Raw genomic sequence first — 13697 nt, forward strand, 5'->3', positions numbered from 1 at the left:
GTAAGTGATGAATTACTGAAGTCTACTCCCAAAACCAATATTGCATTATATGTTAACTAATGATAATCTAAATAAAAATTTGAAAAAGAAAAAAAATCATAAAAAATAAAGTATATCTCTTATAGTCATCAAAAAAGTAAGTTTTAAACAGATTTACTTATTGATGAGGAATAATGACAAAAATATATTCTAAAAGCATTAATGAAATATACTTACATAATTCATTTTAGATATACTAGACAGTCCTCACACGTAAAGCAAAATGCATTGAAGCTTTTAATTATATGGTTTTTCCTACTCTCCCCTTTTTTCCTTAATCAACAAATACATAGTGCTAATACAATACATAAATCATACTGTGCTAGCAATGTTACACATTGGGTAGCAAGAAGAATCACTTTTTTTAAAGTTTACTTATTTATGTTGACAGAGCACATGGTGGGAGGGGCAAAGAGAGAGAGAGAGAGAATCCCAAGCAGGCTCCACACTCAACACAGAGCCTTAGGTGGGGCTCCATCCCACAACCACAAGATCACAACCTAAGCTGATATTGAGAGTCAAGAGTCGGAAGCTTAACCAACCGAGCCACCCAGGTGCCCCCACTGTTTTTTTCTCTTATAAATACTTGCAATCTAGTAGACTTTGTGTGTCCACAGACCACAGTCTGGATTATAAAAGCGGAAGCTGGAGTTTTGAGTGTAAGTGATACCTTTTTAAAGTCCATGGTTTTCTTCTTATTGGAAACAGAGAGCACAAGATTATTTCAGTGGTGGTTACAGTGCAGCTGCATTTTTTATGCCAGTGCTATCACTGGTAAATGATTCTGTTTTGTTGATTTTAGAAGTTGCTCATAGTGGAAGAAGCACAGGTTTTGGAGCTTGGCTGATCCTGTGTCTTCCTGGTGCTGAGGGTTTGGAAGGAGTGCAATGCTCGGAGGGCAGTGCATATGTCTTTGACAAGTCACTTTACCTCAATTGAGAAAAATGGGCATAATGATGAGTACCTTCTGGATAGGACAGATGTAAGAAATTAGACAAATTAAATATAATACACCTGTAATAGTTTTCATGGTTGGTCTTTAAGAATTTCCTAGAAGTAAACCAGGGCCTCAGGCAATCGGACCTTTTTGGAAACATTTTATTTGGCCTTTCATGGTGTCCTTAACACACATGCGTGCACACACACACAGCACACATGATGTATACAGAAAGTCAGGCAGTGTATAGGTTTCTTGCCCAGGTCTCATTAATTTCTAGCGCTTCCTATGTCATACCTTTACTGCCGAATGTGTCATACGTATATATTGCCTGACTGGCTCTTGAAGCATCTGTATTTGCAACCTCCCTTTAGAGGTGAATGATGAGAGATACTCTTCACAAATCTCTTCTAAAATATAACTACATAAAATTTTAGAGATGATAATAGTTATATTTAAATTTTTTAAAATGTTTTTATTTATTTTGAGAGAGAGAGAGAGAGAGAGAACAGGGGAGGGGCAAAGAGAGAGAGGGAGAGGGAGACAAATAATCCGAAGCAGGCTCCAGGCTCTGAGCAGTCAGCTCACGGGGCTCGAACTCACGAGCTAGGAGATCATAACCTGAGCCAAAGTCAGACACTCGACCAACTGAGCCATCCAGATGCCCCAAGAATAGTTATATTTTATTTTACTTTTTAAAAAATTTTTAACGTTTATTTATTTTTGAAAGAGAGAGAGAAAGAGAGAGTAAGTGGGGGGGGGGGCAGAGAGAGAGAGGGAGACAGAGAATCCAAAGCAGACTCCAGGCTCTGAGCTGTCAGCTGAGAGTCCGACACGGCTTGAACCCATGAACGGCAAGATCGTGACCTGAGCTGAAGTTGGATGCTTAACTGACTGAGCTACCCAGGTGCCCCAAGAATAGTTATATTTTAAAAGAATTCCACATGAAAGCAGAATACCTTACCTATTAGAAGAGATTTCCTTATTAAAAAAAAAATACCTGGCATCAGATGATTGATATTTTCCATCTGAATTAGCTTTTCGTCACCTACACCTGAAGACGATTAGAATTAAGGAATTATTTTTACATAGTCAATAAGAAAGGGGGAGCTGGAGATACTGGGCTCTACCTGTGACACTGCATTAAATAAACATGAAGAGAGGAAGCAAGAGAGGAGTGTTAAATGAAAGGAAAATTGCTAAATCTCTGGGACTAAGAGAATGAAGAAACCGGGATAAGCAAGGCCTCAACAAATAGCTTTACAGCCAGAAATTGTAGTGTTTCTTAACAGTGATATAGAAGAGTGGCAAACCTTCAGCTAAGGAGTGAAAATGACAGACGTGCCTTTGAACGATCAATTCATATAAAGAAGTAGAGAGCACAGTATCATCATTTGCATGGTAGCAGAGCAACCTGCCACTTCATGGGTCATCTACATTTTTTCTGAGATAGTAGGTATTGTTCTAACCCGCATTCTAATCTCATCCATGCCTTTTGACATTTACATCAAACACCTATAAATATCCATTCTTTCAACAAAGTTTTCTTGAATGCCTATTATAAGCTCAATAGTTGTGTTGGTGATTAGAATAGAGAAGTGAACAAAACACAACAAAACAAAACTCCCAGCCATTACGAATCTTTATGTATAGGGGAGAGGGAGGTATATGACAAACAGGTAAATTGATAAAGTATATATTGTGTCAGATGGTAGTAAATACTGTGAGATAAAACAAAGAAAATGAAAGAAGAGGAAGAGTGTACATGTGCAAATAACAAGGTTAGGGAACACTTCACTGAGAAGAAAACATTTGAGCAAAAGGAAGAGGGAAAAGAAAACCCAACAGAATAGGTCTGGCTAGTTTAAGAGGCCATCCATCTTAACTGAACAGAGTGGACTAAAATGAAACAGCAAGAGATGAGTTCCCAGAAGTCAGAAAGGTGGTAGTGGAGATTGTACACGGCTCGTAGTCCACTGTAAGGACTTGGATTTTCCTGTAAGTAGGACAGGTAGCCATTGAAGCAGAATGGTAACTTGAGCTGACTTAACATTGTAACAGGTCACTCAGGTTGCTATGTTGAGTATAGACTGAAGCGAGTAAAACCCAGAGGAAGGAAGACTAGTCACAAGAGTACTATAATAATTCAGAGAGAGAGATGGTGGTTGTGTGGAATAAGGAAGAGCCATAAAGATTGTGAGAAGAGGTCACATTATTGATAAGTTTTGAAGTTGGCTGAATCATATGCAGTGTGTGAGTGAAACAGGTACCAAGGACAGCTCCAAGGCTTCTGTTCTGAACAATAATTGAGGACAGGTGGGCTGTGTAAGAAGACAAGAAACTCTGGTTCCTTGGGGGTGGGAGAATAACAGGAAAACACTCTTGAATGTGTTAATTTTGAGAATATGTTAATTTTACAGGCAACTGGGAAACGGGACACAGGATAAGCTGGAGATATAAACTGGGAGTCATAAGGCTGTAGGTGTTTTTTGGAGCCGTGAGACTGCATGAACTTAGCAAGGAAGTGAAAGTAGATTGAGAAGGGAAGGCACTACAAGTCTAGGGAGACACTGAGCAAATAAAGAAGCCCGAAATAAGGGCAGGAAGTAAAGACGGATGAAAATCAGAAGCATATAGGGTGCTATGACCCAACTGAAGACGTACTTTAGGGAGTAATGATTGGATCCAGTGCTGGGTTCAACAACATGGAGGTCAGCAATCAGTTCTTATCAAAGAAGGGCATGTTGGAGGCAAAAGTAAGTAAAATGGGCTCAACAGGGAATGGGAAAAAAATAATTGAATACATGGAGTGGAGTCAACTCCAATAACAATTAGTTAATTATATACAAAAATGTAAATAAGATAAAATATGTAATTTAAACAAATATGTAAAAATGACAAAAGGTGAAAGGTCACCAAATAAATTTTTTAACAATTATGAATAATTTTCTTTTTAATTGAATAGAATGAGAAAGTGAAAGGTTCTAAACATTTCACCTTAGTTGGTAAGATGATTAGGCAGTGTTACAAAAAAAACTCGTATTTTTTGCAGTAACTTTCAAGTACTCTATTAAACAGATGAAGTGATGTTACATCTAAGAAGAACCGAATACATGGAGAAAGAAAGGTGCACACATTCCCAAATATATATTCACATTCACAGACACAACACCAAAATAAGAGGGGGAAAATTTAAAGTAATGATTTTGAGTATTCCCATTTGCTAAGAGTGTAGCAATTTCATTATTCATACCCACATCTAAAGCTATTTAAAATTAGCAGCTTAAATTTTTTAAAAATTCATTAAAAACTATAGAAAGTTTTTACTGTACCTGAGACTTGATATGAAATTCCGTACATATTTAAAGGGTCGATAAGTAAATAAACTATTTTTGTCTTAGCAGACATGTTTCATAACTAATATCATGCATCCCAAATTTTGGCTTTCTGAATAGATGTAAAGATTATATGCCATTAGGGGAGATTTGCAAAAAGCATCTCAGAAGCAGCATTCAGAAAGCAAAGCCTGAAAGCGTTATGAATCACTTACCTCCCTAATGTCCCTTTGATATTTAGTGTTCATTTCTTCTGTTTTAATGAGATCCTTTCTTGCTGTCTCTGCTTCCTGTTCCACCTCTCCCACTCGGGAAGAGAGTGCTGCTAAACGTTCCTTCATTTGAGCCATTTCATAGTTTTGCTTTTCAAGCAATTCTTGTAGTTCGACTATTTGGCTAGTTTCATCAGTTGAGTCTATAGAACCGTTGGACAAACGCTGCAGGAAAAGAACAAGAAATGGCACTTAGGATTCTCTTCATCTTTAATTTAAAATCCATGAACTTAAAGAAATGAAACTGATGGAGCTTTCACACTGAGAAATAAGAACCCTAACTAGTTTTGAAAAAAAACTAAGTTTTTGAGAAAAGTCTTAATGGACATTAAAATATAAAGGTAGATCAGTAATTTTCAAACAGGTTAACAGATGCATTTGAACAGATGCAACTTAGCATGAAACACTCGTGTATCCCAAACATTTAACAAATGGCAGTTATTATTTTGTCAGTTATATCCAAAGTTTATTGTAAACAATATTTATATAAGCAGCATATTATTAAATGATAAGGAGCACAGAAACTGTGTAATATTTTTTATTTATTTATTTATTTATTTATTTATTTATTTATTTATTTTTGAGAGGGATATCATGCAAGCGGGGGGGGGCACAGAGGGGAAGAGCAAATTTTTTTAAAGTTTTTTATTTTGAGAGACAGAGAGCAAGGGAGGGGCAGAGAGAGAGGGAGAGAAGATGAGAAAGGGAGAGAGAGAATCCCAAGTAGGCCCTGTGTTTTCAGCACAGAGCCTGACATGGGGCTTGATATCATGAAATGTGAAATTATGATCCAAGCCAAACTCAGGAGCTGGATGCTCCTGACTGAGCCACTCAGGCATCCTGGGAGAGAAAGAATCTTTTTTTTTTCAATATATGAAATTTATTGTCAAATTGGAGAAAGAATCTTAAACAAGCTCTCTTCCCAGCACAGAGCCCAACATGGGGCTCGATCTCAGGACCATGAGATCATGACCTGAGTCGAAATCAAGAGTCGGGTGCTTAACTAACTGAGCCACTGAGGTGCTCCATATTTTCTATTTTTATTCAAGATCCTGGTGCATTTGCAAGTTTCATTTTCAATGACTCTCAGAGAAAGAACTTTACACACATTTTTCTTTTAACGAAGGTTATTCCTGGCGTGAATGTGACCTAGCTAGAATAAAGGTATAGCATAAAAAAAGCCTTGATTTCTATATTGTTAAGAACATAAAAGTCATGAATGCATACAACCCACAGGAAGGAGGCTTAAAAGGATTAAATACTTTGAGACCGATTTCTCCCCTTGCTGCTTAGAAACCAGGGTGACCCATGTCTTCAGAAGCATGTCCTACAGCCCAACTGTACTGGAGAAGTTCTGTGGTGGAGACAGGGCCACAACTGGAGAAATAGCACTAAAAGAAAAAGGGCACAGCCAGGCTGAAATAAGAAAATGATGATGCACTTTGCCTTAACATAAATGCAAATAACAGATGCCCAGATTAAAAGGGCAAATTAAATTTTCCCAAATTAAAACCCAAATCAAAAAAGATAAACATGAAAAAAGAATGAGAAAATGAGAAAAAGCAAAGAAAGTACCGTTAATTTTACTACAGTGCTTGTTTGGAAAACACGAATCTGTGTTAATACAATAGACACATGAAGAAACTATTTGAATGTTACATAAATTTTGCGTTTTCCTTTTTTCAATATATTGAAGTCGAGCTGACCTACAATGTTCCATCAGTTTCAGGTGCACGGCATAATGATCCGGCGGTTCTATATATTATGCTGTGCTCTAAATTTTGTGTTTTCTTATGCGCGACTTCATTCCTGAGAATCACTGGTTAAACACAGAATCCCATACCCAGCTGAACTGAGCTGTGTAGGAACACACAAAATGAACTCGTGCACGCTCCTCAGACATCTAACATCGCCTCAGTGTATCTCAGGCTTTGAGTCACACCACCCCCATCGTGTTACAATTTTCTGTCTGATTTCAGATACCCCACTTTCTATCACTTCACAGTAATGCACAAACCCCCAAACCCATCTGACATCCATTTCTGCAAGCAAAATTCAGGTCTTCTTCAAGTCCAAGAGTCATATTTACAGTATTTATGCAATTCTTGACTATTTAACGTGTAAAACGGTGCTACAATTTTCATTGGTTTTCTATCTCTTTGTTTTATGCCATTGATAAAGTTGTGACACAAACCCCTCTTCTGCCACAAGCCCTGTGTTTTGCATTGTGCAGTTTTGCAGAGCTCAGAACTTTGAGGGATGCAAATGACACATTAGAGCAGCACTGACTGTTGGAGAAAAGAGGGAGAACAGAAAGCACCACAAAAGCAGTGAGAAAGAGAAAATAGAGAGCAAACAGGGAGCACAGACCAATGGCAAGGGGTGTTGACTAAGTCCAGGAACTAACACATGAAGAAGCAGCCTGGAAAATCTAAATTAAAATAGCAGAAAAGATGGAGTTAATCTTAAAATGGTATCTAAAGATGCCAGATCTACAGACCTAATACCTTGAAGGTATTACTGAACTCTTAAATTGCAGATACTGAACATCTGATAATCTAGTAAAAGAAGTAAGAGATTTTACAAATATGTAGGAATGTCAGAGATGCTGCTGAGATCCAGCAACTCTATTTCCCCGACTGCTGAGATGGCTGCTTGCTGAGGGATCAGAGTCCGTCAGGGTCTTTCCAAAGATCCCTGAGGTGTGCAATGCCACACACAGTGAAGAGGTACTGGGAAGCTAATGAAAAACCAACTTTCTAGACAGTTTTTATGAATACAAAATGCAAACACATTGATGGTGACCCTTATACAGGACACAACTATGTGTACATGAAGCTGAGATAAGCCAGTTTATAGTCATTAGGCAACAACTGAGAACTGGTTTAGGGAAGAAGGCTAGAGCCAATTGCCAGTCAGTTATGCCCAAATTTGGTATAACTGAGGTATGATATTACAGGGTTTTTTTCATAATAGGAAATATCTTTGAACTCTGTATACTACTTACAGGTAACTAAGTGATCTTAAGCTTTAATAGAACTTCTACTTCCTCACATTGAGGACTTTCTTTAGTCAACTAAAAAAAAAGGCAATTTTTTAGAAGCTACACAAATCACTAGAAAACAAATTTTTGCTTTGAAAAATGTTTTATGTTACTGGAGAGAATGCACTTAGGTTTCTGGAACCCTAAAGAACTTGGGAGAACTGAGACTCACGTAATCACACAGAGCTGATTTGAATTAAAATGCAGAACTTTTCTTTTCAAGTTTATTTATTTTGAGAGAGAGAGAGGGAGAATTAGAGCATGCATGGGGGAGGGGTAGAGACAGAGGAGAGAGAGACTCCCAATTAGGCTCTGTGCTGTCAGCGCAGAGCCTGACTCTGGACTTGATCCCATGATCCGTGAGATCATGACCTGAGCCAAAATCAAGAGTCAGATGCTCAACAGACTGAGCCACCCAGGCACCCCTAAATTGCAGAACTTTTAATTCCCAGTTAAGTTCATCTACCCTTTACCATATTGCCTTTACTCAGAATATAAAGATCAACAGATACAAATTATGCATGGTATATGGTATAGACAAGTACCAAGAATGTAGTGTGTATTCATACACACACACATATGCATTCAGTAAATATTTGTTAAGTCAACGGAATCATGTTAATTTTCTAATTAGAAAAATGATTAGTCCAATTCTGTGCACCTGAAGTCCATTAAAATCTTGTTTAAAAATTGCATATTTTGAACGGGCTCAAGGTAAGAAAATTTTAATTAAGTATAAACAGTAATCAGGCAACTAAAAAAACCACTTAAAATGCTAACCTTTTTAATTCCTTTAGTAACAGATGTATAACATAAGGTCTTTACACTACTTTGAAATTTGGGACTATCCATGGAAAATTTCTGAACTCTCAATTTTTTTCTGAAGTGTTTTTAAATCTTTTATTTTTTTTAAAAAAAATTTTTAATGTTTTATTTATTTTTGAGAGAGAGAGAGAGAGAGAGACAGAGTGTGAGTGGGGGAGGGGCAGAGAGAGGGAAACAGAATCCAAAGCAGGCTCCAGGCTCTGAGCTGTCAGCACAGAGCCTGACGCAGGGCTCGAACTCATGAACTGTGAGATCATGACCTGAGCTAAAGTCGGACACTTAACCGACTGAGCCACCCAGGTGCCCCTTAAATCTTTTAGTTTTTAAAAAATATGTAACATTTCATGTATTCAAATCACCTTAAATATATTTTATGGTGAGGTTAATATATTTTCTCATAATTTCATGGTAAAAGTTCATTTAAAAACTGTGATTTATATCTTAGAAAAAGAATACATAACTTTTGTTCGAAATCATTTAACAGTGATTTGTAGACTTATCTTTAAAATAAATTGTGGCACTTTAACTGAAATGACCTATTATTGAATTAAAAGAAAATCCAGTGGTTCTTTTAAACAGCTTTATTGAGATAGAATTTATAACCATAAAATTTTCCCATTTACAGCATAAATGTCAATGGTGTCTAATATACTTAAAGAGTTGTACTATCAACAGAATCTAATTTGAGAACATTTCGTCACCCCAAATAGAAACCTCTTGTCCATTAGCAATCATTTGCAGCTGACCCCACCTCCAGCCCTAGGCACGATTTATCTACTGCTGCCACTGTAAATCTGCCTATTTGGTACTTTTCACATAAACTGAATCAGAATAGATAGTCTTTTGTGACTGGCTTTATTCGCTGAACAAAATGTGTTTGAATTTCATTCATGTTGTAGTATCAGATTTTTTTTGATTGCTGAATAGTATTCCATCATGTGGATATACTACATGTTATTTATATATTCATGTGGTAATAGACATTTAGATTGTTTTCACCTTTGGGCTAATGTAAATAATGCTGTTATAAACATCTGTGTACAAGTCTTTGTGCGGACATGTGTTTTATATTCTTGTGGATAGATTCCTAGGAGTAGAATAGCTGAATCACATGGAAATTCTACATTAACATTTTGAAGTACTATTTCCCAAAATGGCTGCACCACTTTACATTCCCACTGGCAACCATGTGACTTCCAATTTATCACATTCTCACCAAACCTTGTTATTGCCTGCCTTTTTATTACAGCTACTCTAGTGTGATTGAAGTGGTATCTCCTTGTGATTTTGATTTGCATTTTGATTTGCATTTGATTTGACTTGATTTGATTTTGATTTTGATTTGCACTTCCTAATGGCTAATGATATGGAGCCTCTTTTCACGTCTTTATTGTCAGTTATGTATTTTCTCTGTCTATTCAAATTTTTTACTCATTTACTAATTGAGTTATTTGTCTTTTTATTAATGAGTTACAATAATTATTTATATATAGGTGTGTGTGTGTGTACACACACACACACACACACACACACACACACACACACACACACATATATATATATATATACAATTCCTTTATCAGTTATATGATTTCCAAATAGTTCTTCTCAGTCTATAGATTATCTTTTCACTTTGACAGTGCCGTTTGAAATGCAAGTGTTTTTAATTTTAATGAAGTCCAATTTATCATTTTCCCCTTTATACCTTGCACTTTGGTGTTGTATCAAGAAATTATTTCCTAACACAAGGTTATGAAGAGTTTCAATGTTTTTCTCTTAAACGTTGTACCAGGAAGAAAGAACTAGGTGTTGGGATTTTGTTAAATGTGCTGATACATTCCTGACATCAAGGAAAGTCTCGTCAAGCAGAGGAATAGCACATAAATAAGCAATTATTAAGTATGACAATGAATGTTATCATAAAGTTTCATGATAAACATCCTAAATATTTATGACATGGGACCAGAGAGACGATACTATTTGTGATACTCTTTGACTTTGATCTTTAAAGATGAGTAATTACATTTAAAGTAAAATAAGGAGGGTATTTATTTCAGAAAGGTAAAGCATGAGCACAGGCAGGGAGGTAGTTTCTGCAGGGCAATTACAGGTTGTACTGTGTGGAGAGCCAGACACGAGTGCTGTAGACGAGTGCAAGAGACTGGGAAAAAAGGCTGCCATAGATTAAGATGGCTTTAGCTTTTTGTATGAAATACAATGCACTTTGAGTACTAAATAGAATGACAGAGAGTCATCAAAGGTTTTTGAAGAGGGAAATAACACGTGAAAACCTGCTGTCAAACTGTTCATCTCTCTTCATGACCTGGTAACCTATTTAAAGCCTTAACTACCAGTAACTTTCTCTTTCCCTTTCACTTTCTCTTTCCCTCCCCTCATGGCTAGAGTTGATGGATAAAATACAGGATGTCCAGTTATATTTAAATTTCAGATAAACAACGAAAAATTTTTAGAATAAGATATAACATGCAGTATTTGGATTAAGCTTATACTAGAGGAATTGATGATGCAAAGAAAACACTGAGCCCAAATCCAGAATAAGAGCACATCATGTATTTATCTGGCAGAGGAAATAGAAAAATCAAAGACTGGGAGACACAAGTGGGTTTAGGATTTTCAAGGGGGACCAGTATAGCTAGAATGGGATAGGCTATAGCAAGATGATGGGAGTGAGCATACATGGGTAGATGATGTTGATTCTTGAGATGCCAGGGGTTCCTGAGTTCATTGTAAGACACTGACTTTTACTCTGGGTTAGATGGGCCCCATAGGAAGGTACTGAGCAGAGGAGTGACAGTCTTTTAGAAAAAATTTGTCTGCTTTACCCTGTGACATATTTGAATTAGACCCATTTCTATGACCTCTTTATGTGTCAAGGAACACCTTGTGTGTTCAATCCTCTTTGATGACTCTGAACCCTTAGAAGATGTAGTAGGCCAAGGTCTGTGGGCTCCTACTTCTGGCAGTTGGTATTGTTACAATCTTTGCCATCCTCCACACCAATCCTCACCTGGGATTTGTAGCTGGATTTTCCTGTTCAACACATGATGTCTGGGTCATCTACTCCCACCTGAATTACTATAATAACCTTCTAACTGGTCTCTTTGTTTCTAACCTTATCCTCTTACTCCTATTTTTTAAAACAGTCAGAGTGGTCCATGGTAATCTTGTTACATGGTAGTCAGATCAAGTCACTCCTCTGCTCAAAACACTCCAGTGGTTTTCCATCCTACCCAGTACAAAAGCAAAAATCTTGTAATAAGCAATAACCACCGCCCCTGACTCCCTACTCCACTGTCCTTCCCTCCATGCCACAGCCTCCCTGACCTCTCTCCTACTATTTTCCCACTGGCTCTCTCAATTCAGCCACACTGGCAACCTCACTGCTCCTCTAATAAGTCCATTACTCTCCCACATTGCAGCCTTGCCTTTAGATTGTCCTTTTTTAAAAAAATTTTGTTTTTAATGTTTATTTATTTTTGAGAGAGAGAGAGTCAGAGCATGAGCGGGTGAGGGGCAGAGAGAGAGGGAGACACAGATTCCAAAGCAGGCTCCAGACTCCGAGTTGTCAGCACAGAACCTGATGTGGGGCTCGAACTCACAAACCACGAGATCATGACCTGAGCAAAGTTGGGTGCCCAACTGACTGAGCCACCCAGGTGACCCTAAATTGTCCTTCTGACTGAAATGTTCTTCCTTAGTGTTCCAAGTGGCTAACAACCTCAACCACTTCAATGAAGCCGATCCTGACCACCTTATTTAAAACAGAAAACTGCCCTTACTTCCACATCTCCTCAGGACTCCTGATTTTGTGTGTGTGTGTGTGTGTGTGTGTGTGTGTGTGTGTGTGTGTGTATGTGTGTGTTTATCTACTTTTTCTTTTCTTCAATATCAGCTTCTAACATACTAAATGACTTACTTATTTGTATTTATTGTTTATTGTCTGTTAACCTCTTCCAACTTGCTAGATCGTAAGCTCCAGCCAGGAAAAGAGCCTTTATATGTTTTCTTTTTTGTGTATCACAAGCGCATAGAATGATGCCTGGCATGTGATGGTAATGAGATAGAATTTGGTTGACTGAATAAATGTTTTGATTACTTGTGTCTCTAGTGAGTAAAACAGCACCTTCCACAAAAATATATTTGTTAAATGAATGAATGAATGCATGAATGAGTGAAAGAAAATTTCTGGTAATAAGTAAGATGAGTTTTAGGAAAAGCAGTAAGGATTCAAAGAAAAATAAAATACGGAGACAATATTTTCAGCCATCATTGTGCAAAGTTGACGAAAAAATATTTTCATAAAACGCAAATACAGGGGCACCTGGGTGGCTCAGTTGGTTAAGCGTCTGACTCTTGGTTTCAGCTAGAGGTCGTGATCTTGCAGTTGGTGAAATTGAGCCCTGCATTGGGCTCCACACTGACAGCGCAGAGCCTGCTTGGAATTCTTTCCTTCCCTGTCTCTCTGCCTCTCCCTTGCTCACTCTCTCTGTCTCTCTCTCAAACTAAATACACAAACTTAAAAATATAAGCAAATAGGAAAGAGAACTTATTTTTCTCCTGTTTTAAAGCAGGAGAATTATCTTTATGGTAGAAAAATCTGAAATAAACTAAAGAAACATTATAAATGTACATTAAAGTAAATGATATGGTAGAAATATACAGCCTACATCTAAGACCAAATGAAGCGAATGAAGCTGAAGCCCCAGATGTCCTACCATGTCATGGCCATAGTGCTTCTAAAGTTAATCCTGAGATAAAGCCAGAAATATAAACATGTTCGTCCATTGTCTATCAGGTAAATACTAGAAATATGTCTCTCTTTGTATTTGATAATCTTCAACAAAATGACTTCACCATTAATATGTTTTCCTTCCTACTTCTGGCTTTAATATTGAGTTAAAAAATAGTATAACATGTTAAAAAAAACCCCGGTTGTCTTGTTAAATTACTAATTGCCCATTTTCATTCTGCATTTTATCTTGGTTTAATGGTTGTTCCTTATTTTGAGCATATTTTAGTGACTACATAGTGCTCCTCTACCCCACTAAAGAATAGTAGTTTAGGAAACATAATAGTGAATATAATTTTCACATTTCTTTTAAATGGTAAAATAATGCCTGTTGAATGTACAGAACAGAGAGCATTTAAAGTGCTATATTAGTATAACAATAATTAAGTTCCCCTTGGACAGTTTTTTTTTGTTTTTTGTTTTTTGTTTTTTAAGA

The 13697-nt window shown here is 37.0% G+C and overlaps 1 protein-coding gene across 3 annotated transcripts in view; it reads right to left on the reverse strand.

The window, feature by feature from the left end:
• PPFIA2 (PTPRF interacting protein alpha 2) overlaps positions 1-13697 on the reverse strand; it is a 487632-nt gene that overhangs the window by 119298 nt on the left and 354637 nt on the right. For all 3 annotated transcript variants that reach the window (XM_042992818.1, XM_042992819.1, XM_042992817.1), the window contains one exon: positions 4527-4748. In XM_042992818.1, the coding sequence (XP_042848752.1) occupies positions 4527-4748 (222 nt within the window). The remainder of the gene's footprint in view (positions 1-4526; positions 4749-13697) is intronic.

Source organism: Panthera tigris, chromosome B4 (assembly GCF_018350195.1).
Source record: "Panthera tigris isolate Pti1 chromosome B4, P.tigris_Pti1_mat1.1, whole genome shotgun sequence".
Taxonomy (NCBI): Eukaryota; Metazoa; Chordata; class Mammalia; order Carnivora; family Felidae; genus Panthera; species Panthera tigris.